This window comes from Ursus arctos, unplaced genomic scaffold (assembly GCF_023065955.2).
Source record: "Ursus arctos isolate Adak ecotype North America unplaced genomic scaffold, UrsArc2.0 scaffold_37, whole genome shotgun sequence".
NCBI classification, from domain to species: Eukaryota; Metazoa; Chordata; class Mammalia; order Carnivora; family Ursidae; genus Ursus; species Ursus arctos.
In genome coordinates this window covers 4,824,698-4,847,969 of record NW_026623053.1, presented here as the reverse complement: position 1 = coordinate 4,847,969, position 23,272 = coordinate 4,824,698, and the positions used below count along the sequence as shown (strand labels likewise).

Genomic DNA, 23,272 nt, shown 5'->3' with positions numbered 1-23,272 from the left:
CTCCTAGCTAGTCCTGCCCATGACCTTGCTTTTTTTCAGAGGATTGACCGTACCAACAGTCAAAATGTGGACTATTCCCTTACTGAAGATGACTAAAACAGAAAGTAAAGGACCAAATCTAAATAATAAGGGAGCAGGGGGGATAACTTCCATCAGTTCTTAATATCTCAACTATAAGAAACACTTAGACCCAAGACTGTACTAATTTACATAAAGAAATCTGACATGATTTAAGAAATCTTTTTGAATGCTATGTGTTTTATATTCTGGAAAGTACTGAAAGACAGAGTAGAAATTCTGATGAAACCTCAACCTGCAAACTCAGAAAATATAACCACAAAAGTTTATTTGTGAAATGATTTCATTCTCTCAAATCAAAATAGATGGCATGTCCTCAAATACAATTACTGACTCATGCCCTCAGGACCATTTCCTCTAAAGTATCAGCCATCTATCCTGTCATACTTCCCACTTCCTGGCAACGCTGCTTCACGGTCCATACTCCACCAGATTTCTCCTAAACGCCACTACAGTGTTCTTTCCCTGACACTCATTGATAAAGTTCTCCAGTCCTTGAGTTTCCAGAATTATCTCTCTCTGCCAAAACCCCTTTCTCACTCACATTAATTTCTGGAAATTTCTGATGACCTCTGTGAGAATAAATTAAGGAAAGCATAAATATTGCATGTGCTCCAGGAATGGTACCAATAGGAAACTGGTCCTAAAGAACTGACCAGGAGAAAACGTCTCTGGGAATGAAGACTACCTCATTTCTAAAAGCAGAAGTCCCTTTCCTGTGATTCCGACTCATGAATCCTCTGAAATGACAAAGAATAAACTCATCTTCCTTCCACCTCTCCAACCCTGAAAGATTTAAAGGCAGCTATGGTGAAGATAGCTGCACATATATGAATATATGCACATATATGAAATTGTTTTATGTTTGGAAAACTTCTTGATTCAGAGCATCTTCCATTCTCTCACCGGTTTCCCATAAAATAAGAATTCTCAAACTCTTCTCTGGGCAAATTTCCCTCTTCTCAGAGACCGATAAGACCATATTTGCACTTGTGAGGTGTGACACTGACAACGAATGTAATGGTCTGAATATGGCCATTCACATGAATGACTCTCTTCCATGAGTTAACTATTGCAGAGAAACAGCCATTCTTGGAACAAAATTCCCAGCTCCATGATGATTTCATAGAATATTGCTTTACTTTTTGTTAAAGTGTTGGCCTAGAAAACCTTCATCTACCATCTTCATGGACTTCCAGCTACATGAGTCTTCATTCCAATGATCATTTTGCTGACAATGTGTGAAATATAGTCATTATAGTCATTGTGACTTCAAAGGATGTCCACCTGGGATAAGAAATGTATTTGCCATTTTGGGAAAAGTCCTTAGAAATGCATGTCGGTGTTCACACGGCACCACCACCTTTGGCTTTGTCCTACAGAAACAGTGAGAGGTACATGAGTTTGCTGGTAGAGTAACAGCGGCTCAGCCTGAGTCTCCCTTCCTGCCTAAGGTCTCAGACTTTTACACAAAGTGGACCTCTCCATTCAGGCATTGAAACTGATTGGACCACGGCTTTATCAGACCCAAACTGCAGAGATCTAAATGGCTGGGCTTGCATTAAACACTTTCTCTTTACATAGCAGGATGGTCCCACAGCACAGAGGCAGGGGAAAGAATGTTTTAAAGGAAGTAGGAAACCCACTTTCTTTCTCACACAGCTCATTTAGTACCTAATTGTTCCATACTGTCATCTTGGTTACAGTCTCTGTTTTGTAAAATGAAGTTGGACTCAAGAATTTCTAAGGGCTCATCCAGCTCCAAATTCCTTTGATACTATAAAGCAAATATGTGTTGAGAACTGTTTGTGTGCAGTGTGGACTGGTGTCAGAGTGGGATGAAATTACCTGCATCATGGACCCCAAGTCCATTTTCACAACCACACGGGGTATAGTGGATCTGAGGTCGATCCTGACCCTCTTCAGAATAGACACACAATCCTCAGAATGAGGTCCTGTTTGGGTTTTCATTTCTTCCATGAGATCAGTAAGGTGCCAAGGAGAACTAAATCCAAATTAACATGGAAAAAAATGGAACTTCATTCACTGAGTGGAAAGCCCTTCGTAGGCAGTGAGACCAGGGGCCCCCATGGCTGAGCCATGGGTAAACAGGATGTTCTTCTGCAGTTGTATTTCTTCTAGGTATCTGTTACATATTATTTATGTATTGTATGAAAAAATGAAAGAATCTCCGCAGTGGAGACAACCGAGGGGAGGCGGGTGAGCTCACCAATATGAAAAGTGGGGAGCACTTTCTAAAACAGCCTAATTGCTTACTGGATTCTGGATTTCTCCATAAGACTTTAGTTTGGAGGTTCAAAATTTCCAGCCAGGGATACCTATACAAGTTTTGAGATTATTTCAAAATGAAAATGTAAGATCTTTATTCAAAAAGCAGGGAAAAGGTGTCACTAGGTAATGTTACTTGGGGACCATTTTTTGAAAATGCTTTAAGTCTTCATGCATAATAGTTTCATGTCTCTCAATTTAATTTTTTAAAGACTTTCCTATTTTCAAACATTTCAACCAGGTTCCAAGATAATGAGGCAGGTGTCCTGAGGTCCCAGTGCACCACTGCCCTCGCACGGGTATCGCCCCTTCCACGGTCAACTCCCCCGGACACCTTCCACCACGGACTAGCCTACGCTGACACGTCATAGTGCCCAAAGCCCGCAGTTTACCTGGGGCTCACGCCTGTGTTGTACATTCTGTGGGTGTGAACGAATGTAAGTACGTGTCCACCATTGTCGTGTCGGAGATGTGGGCTCACTGCCCTGACCGTGCTCCGTGCTCTTCATCCCTGCTGCTCCGCTCAACCCTTGGCATCCACAGTCTTTCACTCCTTCTATAGTTTTGCTCCTTCCAGAAAGTCATAGAATTGGAATCATACTATATGTAGCCTTTCCCGATGGTCTTTTTTCTCTTAGTAAATTGCATATAAAGTCCCCTTATGCCTTCATCACTTCATGGCTCATCTCTTTTTTGCACCAAATCATATTCCATCTTGGATGGACCACCATTTCTTTATTCATTCACTTATTGAAGGACATGCTGCAAACTTCCAAATTTGGCAATTATGAATAAACTGCCATAAAACACCTGTGTACAAATCTGTGTGTGGACATAAGTTTTCAACCCCTTTGGGTAAATACTCAGGAAGCCACTGCTGGATCGGACTGTAAGACTGTGTTTAGTTGTATAAGAAACTGCCAAACAGCTTTATTGAAACATCCACAGAAACACTTTCCTTTTGTGGTAATTTCCCAACAATATTTACTGCACTCTTTGCTGACGTCGAAACCCCAGCTAGCCCAAAGCAGGCACAGACCCCAGGTGGCCCTGCCCGCTGCTCAGCGCACACACCACCTGCCGTGACACAGACCCCGAGCCTGCGAGCACTCCTGCCTGTGTCCTGCTGCCCCATGTGTCTCTTTGCTCAGGCCCTTGCTCCTCCCACTCACGGGACTCACTTAGAAAGGACAAGGACAAAGATTAAATTACTATGAATTTCAAGACAGCGAGGGCCCAGCATTAAGCCAAGGGCAGGCTTCCTTGGGAGAGCGGGGGGCTGTGTAACTGCCCAGGTCCCCTGTTCAAGAAGCTGGCTGCTCCCAGCTTTGGGAGTCTGCCCGTTTACCTCCATCTGAATTTTCGGGGCACAGGCCTTCCTATCAATGCCCTTTCATCAACATAAAAAAACAGCAGGCTGGAATTCAGTGTGTGCTGTAATCATTCCATATGCAAGTTTCAACTTAGGGTTTGGGGTCAGCGGGCTTTGTCTCTGGTTACAACAGAGATGGGGATGTTTAGGGTAATCATGGAAGCTTTTTGCTTCCTTTCCCAAACTGGGAATGATGTTACAAAATCATGAGTAATAGATTCATTCAAAATGCAAGGAATAGCAATGGATTTTCATGGAACAGAAAAAATATCTCATGGTAAGTGTTCTTTACACGATACTAAATAAATTAAAAAAAAAAATAGACATCACAGGTCTTACCCATTAGAATGGCCAAAATCCAAAACACTAACACCACCAAATGCTGGTGTCAAAAACTCAGAAATAGTCCAGGTCAATCCAATGCATTTCACCAAAGTGCTATTTAGTACAAGTGTCATGTGCACATCTGAAAAGACAGTTCATGAAGTGGAAGCACTCAAACCAAAACATGGGATGAGGCTCAGGGGTATATTGTCAGAAAGCAGTTTGTATAGTGAGGAGACCAGAGCGTATCTTCTTCACAGTGACTGGTTATAATACCAGAGTTGCTGTAACTGATATCAGAGATGGCTCAGTGGGTGCCTCACATCAAACTTGGGAAACAGTTCAAGATTCGCTTAGGATTTCCAAAGGCACAGCCAAAACGATGCAGGTCAAGTTGGTCTGACAAAATAAACTAAATCAAGCTTTATTTGTAGGACTAAACTGATTTGGAAGTGATCTTTGCCCAGGGAATTTTCAAGGCTGCTCTGTTTGGTTTTTATTTTAACACCAGAAGGCTGTCCGGCAACAGGAAACCTCATTTATGGCTGACGGGAATGCACAATGGTAACACCGCATCGGAACACAAGACTAGCAGTTTCTTACACAACTACACAGACTCCTACCAAATGATCTAGCGATGACAATCTTTAGTGTTTACCCAAATGGCTGGAAACTTCTGCTACACGAAAACGTGCACACAAATGTTTATAGCAGCTTAATTCATGATTGCCAAAACATGAGAGCAACCAAGATGTCCTTCGGTAGAAGAAAGGGTAAGTAAACTATGGTACAGCCAGACAAGCGAATCTTATTCAGTGCTAAAAAGAAATGAGCTATCAAGCCATGGACAGACGTGGAGGAAACTTACATGCATATTTCTTTTTTTGTAATAATTTTATTTTGTTATATTAGTCACCATACAGTACATCCCCAGTTCTTGATGCAATCTTCCATGATTCATTACTTGCATATAACACCCAGTGCACCATCCAATATGTGCCCTCCTTACTACCCATCACTGGCCCACCCCAATCCCCCACCCCCCTCCCCTCTGAAGCCCTCAGTTTGTTTCCCAGAGTCCACAGCCTCTCATGGTTCATTCCCCCTTCTGTTTACCCCCCGTTCATTCTTCCCTTCCTTCTCCTACGGATCTTCCTATTTCTTGAAGCCAATCTGAAAAGGCTGTACTGTTTGATACCCACTATAGGACATTCTGAAAAAGGTAAAACTATGGAAACAGTAAAAAGATCAGTGGTTGCCAGGGGTTAGAGGGAGGAAGGGAAAAACTTCTTTAAGTAAAGGAATGTTGAACTGATGAGCAAAAATTAAAAGCTTAGTAATACACGAGATGAGGGGAAATTATTTGTGTGCTCCTCTCAATTCCTCAAAGACCAGCTTGCAGTGTTGGGTTTAGAAGTGATCATTGCTTCTTATAAAGGGCCGAGGAGTACACAGTTGTTCTGTGACTTAGACATTTTCTCACGTGGCCCACATAATTTATTCCCTCCACCTCAATACCTTCAACACACACACACACACACACACACACCCCCAACGTGGGCAACACAATCTTCCTCAATTATCCAAACTATGTGGTGCTTCTTTCCCCTGACCCTTTCCCGAGGGCACAGCACACACTGAGGTGCTTCCACACCAGCCCCGGGTTTCCCCTTCTCTAGTCTTTCATGCAAGTTTGCCCCTCTCCATCTACAGCTCATTTTCTAAAATTGGTTGGTGTCACTGCCTGCTAAGAACTTCTTTCCTGTTTCTCTCTCTGTTTGCGGCTTTCTGCCCTTTCAGATATCTTTACTATCTTTTTAAATAGAGTTTTATAAAAATCAGGAGGTAAACATGCATTATTAATCTAGCATGGGTTTTTTTTTTAAGATTTTATTTTTAAGTAGTCTCAACACCCAACATGGGGCTCGAACTTACAACCACGAGATCCAGAATTGCAGCTCTACCTTCTGAGCTAGCAGTAACCCTAGTCTACCATTTTATCCAAATGTCAGAGAAAAATTCTTATTATATAAATTTTTGAATTGTTTCAAGTACATTCTGACATGTATTTATATTGATAGAGGTCTCAAAAAAGATTATATTTTAAACCAATAAAAAATTGATTTAAACCAAGAATATGCACTAATATATAAGGAAATGTATTAATATTCTAATCACGGCTCATTCATAAAATCTACTGAAGTGGCTAATAATTAAAGAAGATCACCAGGCACCTGGGCGGCTCAGTTGGTTAAGCAACTGACTCTTGCATTTGGCTCAGGTCATGATCTCAGAATCCTGAGATCAAGCCCCATGTCAGGCTCCCCACTCAATGAGGAGTCTGCTTGAGATTTTCTCCCCACCTCCCGCACCCCCCAAATCCCCCCCATACATCATCTGGCTGTCTCTCACTCTCTTTCTAAAGTAAACAGATAAGACCTTAAAAATATTTTAAAAAATAAAGAAGATTGCAACCTTTTTGGCAAAGTCTTGCACTGCAATACAGACAACTGCTTTTCTATTATTCTTCGTACAACTTCACTTACCCCCCATACATTCTCCCAATCCCATGATTTGTGGCTCTGTGACAGCTTGCAAAACAAGAATTAGAGAAATCTATAGGATCTCCCCCTCAGTGTCACCTATCTATTTATATTGTTAGGAAACATCAGTGCAACAGCATTTTCTCTCACCATATTTCCTAGGCTCTGAGAAGGATCTCCTTGAGTTCTTACTGTCAGAAAGCCAATTGATCTATTTAACTGGCTGACCATGACCCACTTCCTCCATTCTGTTTCTGCCTCTACTTCTTCAGTTGAATATCAGCCTGTGTTTACCACCTGATTTACTAGAAAACAAGCCAGGACCGAGTTCCCTGGCTTCTCTTTTCCTTGTTTGGGTACATGTGTTCTTCTCCTTTCTTTCTCTACTAAAACCTGGTTTGAGGCTGGAGTTCTGCCATCACCTCTCCTGCCACACTCTGTCAGGAAGACACTGGGCAGAGGCCACCTTCTCAGACACACCATGTGTCTCTAGTAGTGTCACAGACACAGCAAAACCCACCAGGATACCCTGAACAACTTGCGGGGCTGGACGTTCACTGCCAGGATGAGCAAGAGACCATGTGATTTTACCTGGAAATTAACAACTCCCTGGCTGAGGGACTCTTGGCATCAAACTGTCCTCAGTGTCACTAAGGAACAGCTGGGTGGGGATGACACTTCTGGTTCCTATACTCTCGGCATCTCTATGATTTTGTATCAAGCAGACGCTGGGGGACAGACAACAACAGACTGAGCTGGAACCAGAGTGGCTCAGTCAGAGACGCTCAGCATCCAGGCCCCCGTTCTGCTCAGAGTTTGCGCTCAGCTCCCCCTGCAGTCCCCGTCACTGTGTCATTCATGGCACAGTAGTACACAGCGGAATCTGACGCTTGCACTGAGCCTTTCTCCAGGTGGAAGGATTTGGAATCTTTGTCATAGGTGGCTTCAAATCCTTTGTTGATTCCCTTCTCCTTCTCCTTCACGGCTTTCAGGAGGAGCTGTAGACCTTCTCCCGGATACTGGACATACCAGAAAAGAGTGGGGGACCATGTCGTTGAAAAAGTACAGTTTATAGTCAGGGAAGCCTTTTCTGAGAGAGTCAGTTGGCCTTCTGTCTGGGTCACTGAGTCTCCATGGGTTTGTCCTGAGGAAAAAGAAGAGACCTGTGTGACCTGGGCATAAAACTGTTGAATAAAATTATAGTCAAAAGTTTTCTGACAGGGGCGCGTGGGTGGTTCAGTAGTTAAGCGTCTGCTTTCGGCTCAGGGCGTGATCCCAGAGTCCTGGGATCGAGCCCCGCGTCGGGCTCCTCCGCTGGGAGCCTGCTTCTTCCTCTCCCACTCCCCCTACTTGTGTTCCCTTTCTATCTGGCTGTCTCTCTGTCAAATAAATAAATAAAATCTTTAAAAAAAAGTTTTCTGACACAATGGAAGAAAGAATCCAAGTTTTAAGAGGCATTTTACTTACCAAGCATTAAAAGTACCACGGTCACGAAGCCTGGAGAACACTTCATCTCTGCAGTGTCACCTAAATAACGTTCTTCTTTCTTACCATGAAGAAGCTTTGGATTGACAGAGAAATGAACAGTGCAAGCCCACATTTCACACAGGAAATGTGGTTGTGATGGGAAGCTGCGCCCCCTCGTGGACGGGGACTGAAGTGCGTGCGTTTGGCCAGAGTCCTCCCCAAGTCACCATGTGTTTCATCCCTGACTTCATGAGGCACATGTCAGTCTTCAGGTGCCCCTGGAATTCTGAACAGCAATCCTGCCCTCTCAGGTCTCTTTTGTTCTTGAGACACTACCTGATATGGAAGGTCTTTAACACAGCATCGCAGGGCATTTCTGTAGGTGGGGGGATAATAATCTAAGCATCTTACTACCGTGCTTCATATTCTCATGTGCCATGTGGGCCAGCTGTAACCCACCGACTGCCAGAAATGGGTTGGGGTTGAACATGGAAAAAGTAATAGGAAGTCAGGACATTGCTGAGTGATTCTTCGTTTTTGGTACTGTGCCCAATATTTAGAACTGTGACTGTCATTTTTTTAAGCACTCCCTAAATAATTGTTAAATTAAACAGAAATGAACAAATGGCCTTTAATTGGTATACGGTATTTACTGGGTCCTAAAATAATACCAATTATAAGGAATACTTATCTTTTTAACGAAGGCTTTCAGAAGAAAAGTCACACTATTTTGTACTCAATAATTTTAATAGTCAAATATTCTGGAAAATCAGAATTGTTCAATGGTGGAATATATGAATTCTAGACAGAAAAAACGTCATAAATGAAGTTGAATCCCACAGAATGATCTCAGATTCTTTTTTTTTTTTTTAAGATTTACTTATTTATTTTAGAGAGGGAGAGGAGAAAGCGAGGGGTGAGGCAATGGGAGAGGGAGAGGGAAAGTGGACTCCTCGCTGAAATTGCAGCGTGATGCAGGACTTGATCTCATGACCCTGAGATCAAAACTTCAACCAAAACCAAGAGTTGGGGGCCCTGGGTATCTCAGTCTGTTAAGCATCTGCCTTCATGTCAAATCATGATCCCAGGGTCCTGGGATGGAGCAGCACGTCAGTCTCCTTCTTTGGCGGGGAGCCTGCTTCTCCCTCTCTCTCTGCTGCTTCCCTTCCTTGTTCTCTCTCTCTTCCAAATAAATAATATAATCTTAAAAAACAAAAACATAAAACAAGAGTTGGATGCTTAACACACTGAGCTACTCAGGCACCTGAATCTGTGATTATTCTCTTATGTTCTCCCTGTTCTGTTGACTCCAACATAAGGTGACTATTTTATGTGAGTTAGGAATGGGTCATCTCCATCCTAAACTTATCATGTGCTTTTAATGCCTAACATATTAGCTTCCACTTGCAGACCAGCAAAGGACAAACGCTATCCTGGAAGGTCTGTGTCAAAGGCCAGGGGGCTGCCCGGTGGCAGGTTTGAGTGCAGGCAGCAGGTGTCTGCGGAGCAGTGTGTGCTTGCCGCGCAGAAGTACACAGCTGAGTCTTCAGGCTGCGAGTCTGCGATGTGCAGGGACAGATGTCTGGCCGTCTTATTCAGTAAGACAGTGAGCCTTTGGTCTTCTTTTGTGGTCATGCTGGAACGAATGTCTATAAGGAGCCGGGGACCTTTTCCAAGCTCTTGCTTATACCAAGGGAAGTAGACTGAGGCACTGTCTGAATAAGTACAGTTGATGACAGAGCTGCGTCCCTGCCACACACTCAGGGTAGAAGGCCGCTGCTCCACAGTCTCTCCTCGGCTGAACCCTGTGCAGAAAGAAAAGGTCAGAGAAAGGAGAAGAGATTCCAGGTTCTTACCGGTCTCAATGCTCTTTTCTACACTAACAGGAGGAAACCTGAGTAAAGCCAGGCTTGACTTCTGAAGACTGTGCATTAATATCCTCCGTGTCCCATACTTGTCAACTCACAGCTCAGCTGCAGCCACGAGAACACGATTAAAGCTCCCCTGGATGTCCTCATGGCTCCTCCCCGTTAGACCAGCTTCAGAACTGCAGCCTCCAGCCAGCTCAGCTCCTGCTCTTGTCAGGCCATCCCCTTCCTCTAACAGAGGACTTTCCCACATGGTCCCCCAGCCAATGAGAAAAAGGCCCTGCTCCTGCCACAGTCTAGTGCACCAGATGCATGAAAACGAGCCCTCCACGTGTTCTGCGTCGGCGCAGGCGCACTTCCGTCTGTGGTCACAGCGCTACTGATCTCACCGGAGAAATGCTCTTCTCCTCGCCTGTGCCTCCGAGGGGCTCACCTGCAGCAAGGGGGCAATCAGTCAAGCAAATTACATGTTAGATCAGGGATGGAGTGCACAGCGAGAATGTGGAGATCAAGATTTATACCTCTGCGCACCACTGAGTCACTGATAGTAAGCTGCAAAGAAGTAGATGTTATTGCTGTTTATTCCGTGATGGGCCTGGTCCACGTGTCTGACATCAGGAAGGAATCAAGATTTACTCCTTCAACAAAGAAAATAGAAAACCTTCCCTTTCTGCCAAATCTACTGTCCTCAATTGTCTGTTATGGAGAAAAACTATTTCTAAAGGAACATGGAAGCCAAGGATTAGAGTAAGAGAGAGAGCATCATTTGATATTTCAAATGGCTCTTTGCTCAGACTCTGCTCTTCCTGCTTGGTCTTGCTCATGACCTTGTGATTTCCAGAGAGATGTCTGTACCAACAGTCAAAATGTTTCATCTTGGGGCGCCTGGGTGGCACAGTCACTAAGCATCTGCCTTCGGCTCAGGGCGTGATACCGGTGTTCTGGGATCAAGTCCCACATCAAGCTCCTCAGTTAGGAGCCTGCTTCTTTCTCTCCCACTCCCCCTGCTTGTGTTCCCTCTCTCGCTGGCTGTCTCTTTCAAATAAATAAATAAAATCTTTTTTAAAAAATGTTTCATCTTCCCTCAATTAAGATGACTGTGACAAAAGTAAAAGTCCAAATCTCAAAGATAAGGGAGCAGGGGAGTAACTTCCATCAGTTATTACTATGTCAACTATAGGAAACTTTTTGACCCAAGGTTTGAATAATTTTCATAGAGAAATCTGACATGATTTAAGAAATCTATTTCAATCCTCTGTGTCTTATATGATGCAGAGTATTGAAAGAAAGAGTAGAAATTCTACTGATGAGAAAACATCAAGATGCAAACTCAGAAAATATAACCATATGTAACTTTAAACTTGCAGTGATTACATTTTCTCCAATCAAAATGGACAACATGTCCTCCAGTGCAATTACTGACTCGTAGCCCCAGGACGATTTCCTCTTCAGTGTTACGATCTATCCTGTCATACTTCCCACTTCCTGGCAACACTGCTTCACGTTCCATACTCCATCAGATTTCTCCTAAACGCCACTACAGTGTTCTTTTCCTGTCACTCATTGATAAAGTTCTCCAGTCCTTGAGTTTCCAGAATTATCTCTCTCTGACAAAACCTCTTTCTCATTCACATTAATTTCTGGACATTTCTGATGACCTCTGTGAGAATGAATCCAGGGAAGGATAAATATTGCATGTGTTCCAGGAATGGTACCAGCAGGAACCTGGCCCTAAAGAACTATCAGGAGAAAAGGTTTCTGGGAAAGAAGATGACCTCATTTCCAAAAGTGGAAGCCCCTGTCCTGTGATTCCTACTCATGGGTCCTCTGAAATGACAAAGAATAAACTTATCTTCCTTCCACTTTTCCCACCCTGCAAGATTTAAAGGCAGCTATGGTGAAGAACATCAACTCAATATATAAATATATGTGTGTATATGAAATTGTTTTTATGTCTGGAAAACATCTAGATTCAGAGAAATTTCCTTTATCTCACCCATTCCTTATTACATAAGAATTCTCAGACTCTTCTCTTGGCAAATTCCCCTCTTCTCCAAGATAGGTACTTAGGTCAATATTTGTGCTTTTTAGGCATGACACGCAGAACAGAATGCAAGGGACTTCATGTGACCATTCATATGAATAATGCTATTTCATGTATTAACTGTTGCACAGATGAGGCCATCCATTGGACAAAATTCCCAGCTCCCTGATTGTTTCATAGAATATTTTCTACTTATGAGGGTTTCAAGGGGAGGCGGTGGGGTAATTGGCTAGCCCAGTGATGGGTATTAAGGAAGGCACATATTGCAAGGACCACTGGGTGTTATAGGCAAACAATGAATCGTGGATCACTACATCAAAAACTAATGATGTACTGTATGGTGACTAATAGATCATAATAAAATAAAAATGAATAAAATAAAAAAACAAAAAAGTGAAAAAAATAAAGTGAGTTGCTTGTAGACAAAAAATGAAAAAATAGGGATGCCGGGGTAGCTCAGTCAGTTAAGCGTCAGCCTTCGTCTCAGGTCATGATCCCAGAGTCCTGGGATCGAGTCCCGCGTCGGCTCCTTCCTCAGTGGGGAGTCTGCTTCTCCCTCTACCTGCTGCTCCCCCTGCTTGTACTCTTGCTCTCTCTCTCTGGAAATAAATAAATAAAATCTTTTTAAAATAAATAAATAAATAATAATAAAAAAATAAAAAATAAAACAGCCTAATTTCTTTCTGGATTCTGGCTTTCTCCTTGAAACCTTACTTTGGAGTTTCAAAATTTCCAGCCACAGATATCTATACAATTTGTGAGATCATTTCAAAATGAAAATCTGGGATCTTTATTCAAAAAGCAGGGAAAAGGTGTCATCAGGTAATGTTTCTAGGGGAGCCATTTATCTAAAATGCTTTAGCTCTTCATACATATTAGTTTCATGTCTCTGAATTTGATTTTTGAAAGACTTTCTTCTTTTCAACCATCTCATCCAGGTTCTCAGAAAACTGAGGCAGACGTACTGAGGCTTTTTATTTCAGCTCGTACTCGTGCCCCCACACAGGTATCGCCTCTGCTATTGTCAACCCCCCCTCCGACACCTTCTACAGTGAAGGAGCCTATGCTGCCACGTCAGGTCACCCAAAGCCCGCAGGTCTCCTGGAGTTCACGCCTGTGTTGTACATTCTGTGGGTGTGAACGAATGTAAGTACGTATCCACCACTGTCGTGTCGGAGATGTGGGCTCACTGCACTGACCGTGCTCCGTGCTCTTCATCCCTGCTGCTCTGCTCAACCGTTGGCAACCACCATCTTTTACCCCCTCCAGAGTTTTGCCTTTTCCAGAATGTCGTAGGATCAAAATCAGACCCTATGTAGCCTTTTCAGATGGGCTGTTTTCACTTAGTAAAATGCATACAATGTTCCCCTATCTCTTCATGGCCTCATACATCGTTTCTTTTTAGCACCAAATCATATTCCATTTTGGATGGACCACCATTTATTTATTCATTCACTTATTGAGGGATATGCTGCTAACTCCAAGTTTGGCAATTACGAATAAAACTGCTATAAATCACCTGTGTACAAGTGTGTGTGGACATAAGTTTTCAACCCCTTTGGGTAAATACTCAGGAAGCCACTGCTGGATCGGACTGTAAGAGTATGTTTAGTTAAAATAGTGTAAGAAACTGCCAAACAGCTTTATTGAAATGTCCATGTAAACACTTTGCTTCTGTAGTAATTTCCCGACAATATTTACTACGCCCTTTGCTGACGTCGAAGCCCCAGCTAGTCCAAAGCAGGCACAGACCCTAGGTGGCCCTGCCTGCTGCTCAGCGCACACGCTGTCTGCCATGACCCAGACCCAGAACCTGCGTGCGCTCCTGCCTGTGTCCTGCTGCCCCATGCATCTCTCTGCTCAGGCACTTGCTCCTCCCCTCACAGGACTCACTTATAAAGGACAAGGACAAAGATAAAATTACTATGAATTTCAAGACAGCAAGGGCGCAACATTAAACCAAGGGCAGGCTTCCTTGGGAGAGCGGGGGGCTGTGTAACTGCCCAGGTCCCATGTTCAAGAAGCTGGCTCTGCTCCCAGCTTTGGGAGTGTGCCCCTTTACCTCCATCTGAATTTTCAGGGACCCCATCTTTCCTGTCAATGCCTTTTCATCAACATAACAACCAGAGCAGGCTGGGATTCCCTGTGTGCTGGAATCCTTACACATGCAAGTTTCAACTTTGGGTTTGGGGTCAGAAGTCTTTGTTTCTGGATACAACAGAGATGGGGATCATTTAGGGTAATCCTGGAAGCTCTCTGCTCCCTTTCCCAAACTAGGAATGATGTTACATATTCATGAGTCATAGATTCACTCAAAATGCAAGGAAGGGCAATGGATTTTCATGGAACAGAGCGAAAACTTCCATGAGCTCTTCCCCACAAGGTGCTATTTAGAAATGACTTAAACGGACACTTCTGACAGTGATATGTACGTATTGTACAAACTGAGCAATAGAAATCCTTAAGATTTTGTCATTCTAAGTGTCTTCTTCCTCAGGTGCTCAGAGGATAAGCTCTCATGTCCCCCTAGAGTCACTAACTTTGGAATAATATGAGCTCATCTAAGGCACTTACGCTCTAAAATCCTGACTTATTCTTACATGAAATGAAAGTACTATTTACAGGGTATTACCTTGCTGAAATAAAAGGTATATGTAATTGAATAAGTAGAGTGCTTGACCCTCAATAAAATCATGTTTTTAAAAGATTTTATTTATTTATTTGACAGAGAGAGACAGCCAGCGAGAGAGGGAACACAAGCAGGGGGAGTGGGATAGGAAGAAGCAGGCTCCCAGCAGAGGAGCCCGATGTGGGGCTCGATCCCAGAATGCCAGGATCACGCCCTGAGCTGAAGAAAGAAGCTTAGTGACTGAGCCACCCAGGCGCCCCTAAAATTATTTCGTTATATTTTTATTTCCAAGAGGAAAAAGATGAATACAGACTGGAAAAAACATTACACATATTCTCATTACTATCCTTTGATAGTAGAACCATCTATAGGTAACTAAAAAATTTAGTCATCTCTTTCTTTTCTTGATGATCTCTATTTTTTTCGAGTCTTTTCCATTTGAGTAATTTACATATAATTTATATGCTAGCTGCCAGGCGGTCTGCTTTCCCAGGGCAGTAGATAGGGGCATCTTTATCACTTGCTCCAAAGTGTCCATGGTAGAGATTTTTACAGGCAGGGCTTTCTGGGAAGAAAAAGGGCAACAAGGGAAAGTGAAATGACAACCCTGATGGGTCTCATTTTGGAGGGAAAAGGTGCTGTAACAAAGATCTGAAAATTTGAAAAGGAGCCAAGGCTGCTGTGGGTGCAGATGCCCCAGGGAGGGGCCGGGGCGTAGGCGCAGCTGCAGTTGGCGTGCAGGCCCCGGATCAGCAGGCAGCACTGTGTCTCCGCCGCGCACAGGTAGGAGGCTGCGTCTTCCAGCTGGGAGGCCGCGATGTGGAGGGCGCTGGACCGTTCCCTCGTGTTCAGTGTGCAGTTGAACCTTCCGCTCTGCTTCGTGCCCGAAGCCACGTAAATCAGCCGGGTGAGGCTGCTGCCCCCGGGGTTCTGTCGGAACCACTGCACACTGTTCACAGGTTGGGAAAAATTGCACTTCAGAGCAGCGCCAGCTCCCTCCTGGAGGCTCAGGGCTGAAGGGCTCTGCTCCACCTCCAGCCCTCTCACCCCTGCGTGGAAAGAGAAGAACAAACATACAAGTGATATGACTGGGGAGTCACCAGTGCCATTTTCAAACCTGTAATATATCCAAAGAAACCCCCTTGATGTAGGACCTTCTAGGAGTTCTCTCTCAGCTCCCCCTCCCCACTACTGTGATCTGTGGACCCCACCTAAGTACCCATGAGGAACGGCCCCACTCACAGCAAACCCGCACCCACAGAAGCCCCAGCAGAGCTCTCCAGCCTCTCTTCATGTTTCCTTTTTAGTGGCTGAATTACTAACACCCCTAGCCTGCGGAGTGTAGAGTCCTGGGTCCAGAGAGATTGTGTTCTTACACTAAATCCCTGCCAACAGAACCACTGAGCACCAATCACACCTCAGCCCTGCCACTTAAGGAACTCGAGACTCCACCCACAGTGACCCAGTAACAGTGCACAGTAATCTCTCCAAAAGTGTGCTTGCCAGCAAGGCAGAGAGGTAGGGGCCATATTTCCAATACAGGAAGGTATAAGGGATTTTGTTTTAAGCACTTTATGTAAGATTTGTGGCTTAGCATTGAGGAAAGCTCAATGATCTTTCTAGAAGAGTCAGTGTCTCAAAGGAGGTTACTCTGAACCTTAATGAATCATAGGGAATAGACACTCCATTCCCCAAATTGCATAGTTTGACAATGTGAGAATTCAGTTATGTAAAAATACCGATAAAGGACAACTATCTGCTAGCGTGCATTGTGTATTGCAGAAGTAACTACAATTTCTTGAAATCAGGAGAGTTCTAGAAACCAAGACAGGCAGTCACGATCTGCATGAAAAATGATTTCAACAAGATTTTGGTTGGTGTAAAATACATGTCTGCATAATGCCCCTTCTGATTTAATTTCCACCTCTCCACCTCTCCAGTGCAACTGGTGGACACTCTGTTCACCCACACAGCTGAGTCTGGCCGGGCCACACGTTGCTGTTCAAAGTCAGTATTGTCCTCTCCCTTTCCTTCTATTTTCGTTCCTTGTTTTTTTTTTTTTTTTCTTGCTCCCTCCACTCTCAGCAGAGACGTATGAAAAGGTAGGATATCTAGGGTTCTGAAATCATTTTAAGGCCAGTAGATTTGGGGGCTTTTATTCATAACAACTGACACCAGGTAATGGGATGTTTTCTGTCGAGTTTCCATGGTCACAATACCCAGAAATATTCCTATCCTGTCACCTGTGCTCCAAGAATTATCTGTATAATGGATTTCTAGAGACATGACCTCCAGATGTCTGAAGTTGATATGCAATGGCAGAACCTAAAACCTGAGATGAACTTTACAGAAAACCTGTCCCCCTTTTCTCCCCATCTTTGCTATCTATAATTGGGCAGGCTCACATGATCTCTGTTCTCTCTTTAATTGCTCAGCTTTGGGCCATCAGGAAGTCTTTGTTTTTTCGGAAAGCCTAGAGTGCCCCCTAGAGGACTGAAGCAGTCAGCAAAGACGCCTTCAGACGAAGCAAATCAGCAGACCCAGATCCCAGCCCTTCTCATTCCAAGCTTCCTGATGAAGGAAATAGAGATGGTCAGAAAAGAAGATAACTGCTTGGATTGAATGGGGATTACAAGCAAACCTAATCCTACTTTTAAAATGGAATTTCTAGGAAAATTATATCAGAAAATAACTTGGTTAAACTCCTCTTGTGATATTTTTTGATTTCTTTACTGCAGTTCAAAAGAAATCCGTAAATACTCACTGAGGTTTTAGTTTCACTGGGGTAATTTACTAGATCTCAGAATATATAAAGAGGAATGGAATATTATTCAGCCGTATAAAAGAATGAAATCTTACCATTTGCAATAACATAGTTGGAGCCAGAGAGTGTAATGATGAGGGAAATGAGTCAGTCGGAGGAAAACAGGTACCATATGATTTCACTCACGTGGAATTTAAGAAACAAGCCAAATAAGCAAAAGGGAAAAAATGAGACAGAGAGAGATAAAGGAAGAAGCAGACTCTTAATTAAACAGAACACACTGGTGGTTACCAGAGGGAGAGGGCTGGGGATTGGTAAATAGGTGAGGAGATGAAGAGATGCCCTGCCCTGATGAGCACTGGGTCATCTGTGGAAGGGTTGGAAGAAAATAGCCAAGAAAGGTGAGCAGATAGGATGGGATTTTCCTGCTGCCTCTGTGTGCAAAGACTAAAGCCTCCTCCTCACCCGCTAAGCCCACCATACCCGCGATAGAGATCGCAAGGAATGTCAGTCTTACAGAATCCGTCGAAGCTATCTGAGAGAACACCTCGATGGTAAACTAAGGTAACTCCTACAAAGGGAAGATCTAAGAAAGAAAAGACAGAAGTTAAACATTTAATATTCCAGTAAAAAAGTGAACAGAAAAAAGAAGAAAACTGGGAGACATGAAATATCAAGAAGGAATTGAGATTTACAGAAAAGGATGAAAGTAAAACTAAGCAAATCCCACACCTTGATAGAGCACAGGGTAAAAACAAGTGTGAATAACAGCCTCCACACATTCATCAGTGGTCCCTCAAATCTCCATTCGTTCACAACCGGGAATGCTTTAAGAACTACTGAAACACACATTGCTCATGCCTCTGAAACACATTAGGTTGAGAAACCATCATCAAAATTGTGTATAATCATTCTCTGCATAAGAAATCAAGTGCAAATTTGAATCAAAGGAGACTTCAGCTGTCTTGTTTATGAACATCACATTTACTTACTAGGAGGGTCGATTTTAGTATCCCATTAAATGAAATCTATCACAAAAAGCAATCTTGGAGTCATACCTACACATATAAGTATCTTAAACATTTTAACAGCTATCTTTACATGCATGCTTTAGTGCATTGATTGCTAAATTAAAGTGTTCCTGGGACGCCTGGTTGGCTCAGTGGTTAGGCGTCTGCCTTTGGCTCAGGGCGTGATCCTAGCATTATGGGATCGAGCCCCACATCAGGTTCCTCTGCTGGAAGCCTGCTTCTTCCTCCCTGCTTGTGTTCCCTCTCTCGCTGGCTGTCTCTCTGTCAAATAAATAAATAAAATCTTAAAAAACAAATAAATAAATAAATAAAGTGTTCCTTTCTCTTAGATATCCCCCTAGGAATTATGTATGCAGGTCTAATATCCTAACAAAAGATACCGAATAAGTAACCTAACCTACAGCTCAAGGAACTAGGAAAAGAATAAAGTAGGTTTCAAGTCCACAGAAGAAAGGAAATAACAAAGATTCCTGCAGAAATAGCAAAAGAATAGAAAGAGTCAAAAACTAAGAGATTATTTTTTGTTTAAAGAAATAGAGTACATGCAAGCTGGGGGAGGGGGAGGGAGAGGGAGAGAGAGAGAGAGAGAATCTTAAGCAGGTTCCACACTCAGTCCGGAGCCTGACGCCGACCGGGCTCAATCTCACAACCCTGAGATCATGACCTGAGCCGAGATCAAGAGTCGAAGTCTTAACCCACTGAGCCATCCAGGCACCCCTTAAAGTTACTTTTTTGAAAAGAAAATGTCGAAGAGAAGTTCCACAATTGGTTTTGGCAATAATCAATGACATGGCATCAGAAGCAAAAACTAACAAAGGGGCTTTATCAAACTAAAAAGCTCAGTACAACAAAGGATACAACCAGCAGCATCAAAAGTCATCAACAGAGTGGGAGAAAATATTTGTAAACTACATATATGATAAGGGGCTAATATCTAAACTATAAAAGGGAATCCTATAATAATAGTTTTTTAAAAAATACTAATAAGCCAATTAAAAATGGTCTACGGACTAGAATAGACATTTCTTCAAAAAAGATATTCAAATGGCCAACACGTATGTGAGAAAATACTCAATGTTACTAATCTTCAGGAAAATACAAATCGAAGTCCCAATGACAGATCACCTCACACAGTCGTGCAACTATGTGAAAATGGGCCATCCCATTATCAATTTCAGTAGTTAAAATGTTGGTACTAGCCGCAACCTAAAGGTGGCAGAAAAAAGGAGATACTTTAAATATCTGTAATTTTCTACTTCCTTTTAAGGATGACTATCTCAAAGTATCTGCCACTACATTTACAATAAATTCTTTGATATCATCCATATGTTATACATTTAAAAAATGATGGCTATTATCAAAAATACAAAATTCAGGTGTCATTGAGGATATGAAAAGATTGGAACACTCACACACTGTTGGTGGGAATACATAACGCTGTAGCCATGGAAAACAGTATAGGGGGTCTTCAAAAGTTTAAAACAGAACTACTACATGATCCAGTAGTCCCATTGCTGAGTATATAGCAATAAGAACTGAAATCAGGGAATACCTGGGTGGCTCAGTCGGTTAGGTGTCTGCCTTCAACTCAGGTCATGATCCCAGGGTCCCTGCTCAGTGGGGAGCCTGCTTCTCCCTCTGCCCATTGCTCCCACTGCTTGTGCTCTCCCTTCTCTCTCCGACAATAAATAAATAAATAAATAAAATCTAAAAAAAAAGAATTGAAATCAGGATCTCAAAGAGATATTAAGCACTCCTATTCTCATTGCAGCACTCTTCACGATAGCCAAGAAGGGGAAACAACTTGAATGTCCAACAACAGATAAATGGATAAAGAAAATGTGCTATATACTTAAGTGGAGTACTATTCAGCCGTAAAAAGAAAAATACACAAGCACATGGATAAAGTTTGAGGACATTATGGTAACTGAAATAAGCCAGTCACAGTAAGACAAATAATGCAAGATTCTGCTCTAATCTGGTATCTAAAATACTCAAATTCATAGAATCAAAGAGTGAAAACCAATAAAGAGGTTGCCACGGGCTCTGGGGACAGGGTAAGGGGGAGATAATAATCCAGCAAGGTGAAAGAATAGAGAGCTGCTGCACAACATTGTACCCATAACCAACAATACATGTATCATGTATAAACTTAAAAGTTTAAGAGGCTCTATCTCATGGTAAGTATTCTTAACACGTTACAAATTAAATTAAAAAGAAATAAGACAGCACAATCTCAGCTATTAGAATGGCCAAAATCCAAAACACTAACACCACCAAATGCTGGTGTCAAAAACTCAGAAACAGTCCATGTCAATCCAATGAATGTCACCGAAGTGTTAATTAGTACAAGTGTCATGTGCACATCCCAAAAAGACAGTTCATGAAGTGGAAGCACTCAAACCAAAACATGGGATGAGGCTCAGGGGTATATTGTCAGAAAGCAGTTTGTATAGTGAGGAGACCGGAGCGTATCTTCTTCACAGTGACTGGTTATAATACCAGAGTTGCTGTAACTGATATCAGAGATGGCTCAGTGGGTGCCTCACATCAAACTTGGGAAACAGTTCAAGGTTCGCTTAGGATTTCCAAAGGCACAGCCAAAACGATGCAGGTCAAGTTGGTCTGACAAAATAAACTAAATCAAGCTTTATTTGTAGGACTAAACTGATTTTGGAAGTGATCTTTGCCGAGGGAATTTTCAAAGCTGATCTGTTTGGATTTTATTTAATACCAGAAGGCTGTCCGGCAACAGGAAACCTCATTTATGGCTGACGGGAATGCACAATGGTAACACCGCATCGGAACACAAGACTAGCAGTTTCTTACACAACTACACAGACTCCTACCAAATGATCTAGCGATGACAATCCTAGATGTGTAACAAAATGGCTGGAAAACCTGCCTACACAAAAACTTGCACACAAATGTTTATGGCAGCTTTATTCATAATTGTCAAAACATCTAAGCAACCAAGATGTCCTTCAGTAGAAGAAAAGGTAAAATAAACTATTGTATAGACAGATAAAGGAGTCTTCTCTTTTTTTCAAAGTTGCATTTTATATTTTAAATTTTTAATGTAAATTCAGTTTAATTAACATATACTGTATTAGTAGTCTCAGAGATAGAATTCAGTGATTTATCCGTTGCATATCACACCCAGTGCTCATTACTTCAAGCGCCCTCCTTAGTGCCCAGCATCCAGTTCTGCATCCACCCCCTCCCCTCCCCTCCAGCAACCCTCAGTTTGTTCCCTATGGTTAAGAGTCTCTTAGAGTTTGCCTCCCTCTCTGGTTTCCTCTTGTTTATTTTTCCTTCCCTTCCACTATGTTCATCTGCTTCCTTTCTTAAATTCCACATATGAGTGAAATCATGGGTATTTGTTCTCTGACTTATTTCGCTTAGCGTAATACCCCCTAGTTCCAGCCATGTTATTGCACATCAGCAGGTTTTCATTCTTTTTAATGGCTGAGTAATATTCCATTGTATATCTAGACCACATCTTCTTTATCCATTCAGCTGTCCATGGACGTCTGGGCCCTTTCCATATTTTGGCTATTGGGGACCTTGCTGCCATAAACTTTGGGGTGCGTGCACCCCTATGAATCACTATGTTTGTATCTTTTGGGTAAATACCTAGTAGTGCAATTGCTGGGTTGTAGGGTAGTTCTATTTTTAACTTTTTGAGGAACCTCCATACTGTTTTCCACAGTGGCTGCACCAGCGTGCATTCCCACCAGCAGTGTAAGAAGCTTCCCTTTCCTCTGCATCCTCACCAACTTTTGCTGTTTCCTGACTTGTTAATTTTAGCCATCCTGACAGTTGTGAGGTGGTATCTCATTGTGGTTTTGATTTGTGTTTCCCTGATGCCGAGTGATGTGGAGCATTTTTTCATGTGTCTGTTGGCTATTTGTATGTCTTCTTTGGAGGAATGTCTGTTCATTCTTCTGCCCATTTCTTGAATGTATTTTTTGATTTTTTGAGTGTTGAGTTTGAAAATTTCTTTATAGATCAGACAAAAAAAAACTTTATTCGATAGCTAAAAATGAGCTATCAAGCAATGGATAGACATGGAGGAAACTTACATGCATATTTCTAAGTAAAAGAAACCAATCTGAAAAGGCTGCCTTCTGTTTGATACTCACTACAGGACATTCTGGACAAGGCAAAAGTATGGAGACAGTAAAAGATCAGTGATTGCCAGGGCTTAGAGGGAGGAACTGAAGCACTTCTTTAAGTAAAGGAAAGTTGAACTGGTGAGCAAAAATCAAAAAGCTTAGTAATACACAGATTTTGGGGAAATTATTTATGTGCTCCTCTCAGTTCCTCAAAGACCAACAACCAATTTCCTGCTGGGTTAAGAAAGTGATCATTGATTCTTATAAAGGGCCATGGATGCATGGCTCTTCTGTGACATAAGTTTTCTCACTCAGTCCACTTATTTTACTTCCTTCACCCCAATACCCTCAACACACGCGCACACGGGCACACAAACACGCACGCGCGCACGCATGCACACACCAATGTGGGCAACACCATCTTCCTCAATTATCCAAAATTATGTGGTGCTTCCTTTCCCTAACCCTTACTGGAGGGCACAACACACACGAGTTTCTTCTACACTAGACTTGGTTTTCTTCTTTAGCTAGTCTTTCAGGCAAGTTTGCCTTTCTCCATATACAACACATTTTCTAAAGTTGGTTGACATTACTGTTTGCTAGTAGCTTCTTTACTTGTTTCACGTTGTGTTTGCAGCTTCCTGCCCTTTGGGATGTCTTTACTATCTTTTTAATAGAGTTTTAGACAAATCAAGAGAAAAGCATTAATGTACCATGAATTTTTTTTAAAAGACTTTAGTTTAAG

General features: G+C 42.5%; 3 gene segments (V, D, J or C); all 3 read right to left on the bottom strand.

Annotated features, from left to right (window-relative positions):
* Positions 1-7,219: 7,219 nt before the first annotated feature.
* Positions 7,220-8,155, bottom strand: LOC113249091 (T cell receptor alpha variable 9-2-like). The segment is given in 2 exon segments: positions 7,220-7,750; positions 8,074-8,155. Coding segments are annotated over 2 exon segments (381 nt in total).
* Positions 8,156-9,501: 1,346 nt separating this feature from the next.
* Positions 9,502-10,128, bottom strand: LOC125283574 (T cell receptor alpha variable 13-1-like). The segment is given in 2 exon segments: positions 9,502-9,878; positions 10,040-10,128. Coding segments are annotated over 2 exon segments (429 nt in total).
* Positions 10,129-15,163: 5,035 nt separating this feature from the next.
* On the bottom strand, positions 15,164-15,908 carry LOC125283578 (T cell receptor alpha variable 22-like). The segment is given in 2 exon segments: positions 15,164-15,663; positions 15,857-15,908. Coding segments are annotated over 2 exon segments (552 nt in total).
* Positions 15,909-23,272: the final 7,364 nt, after the last annotated feature.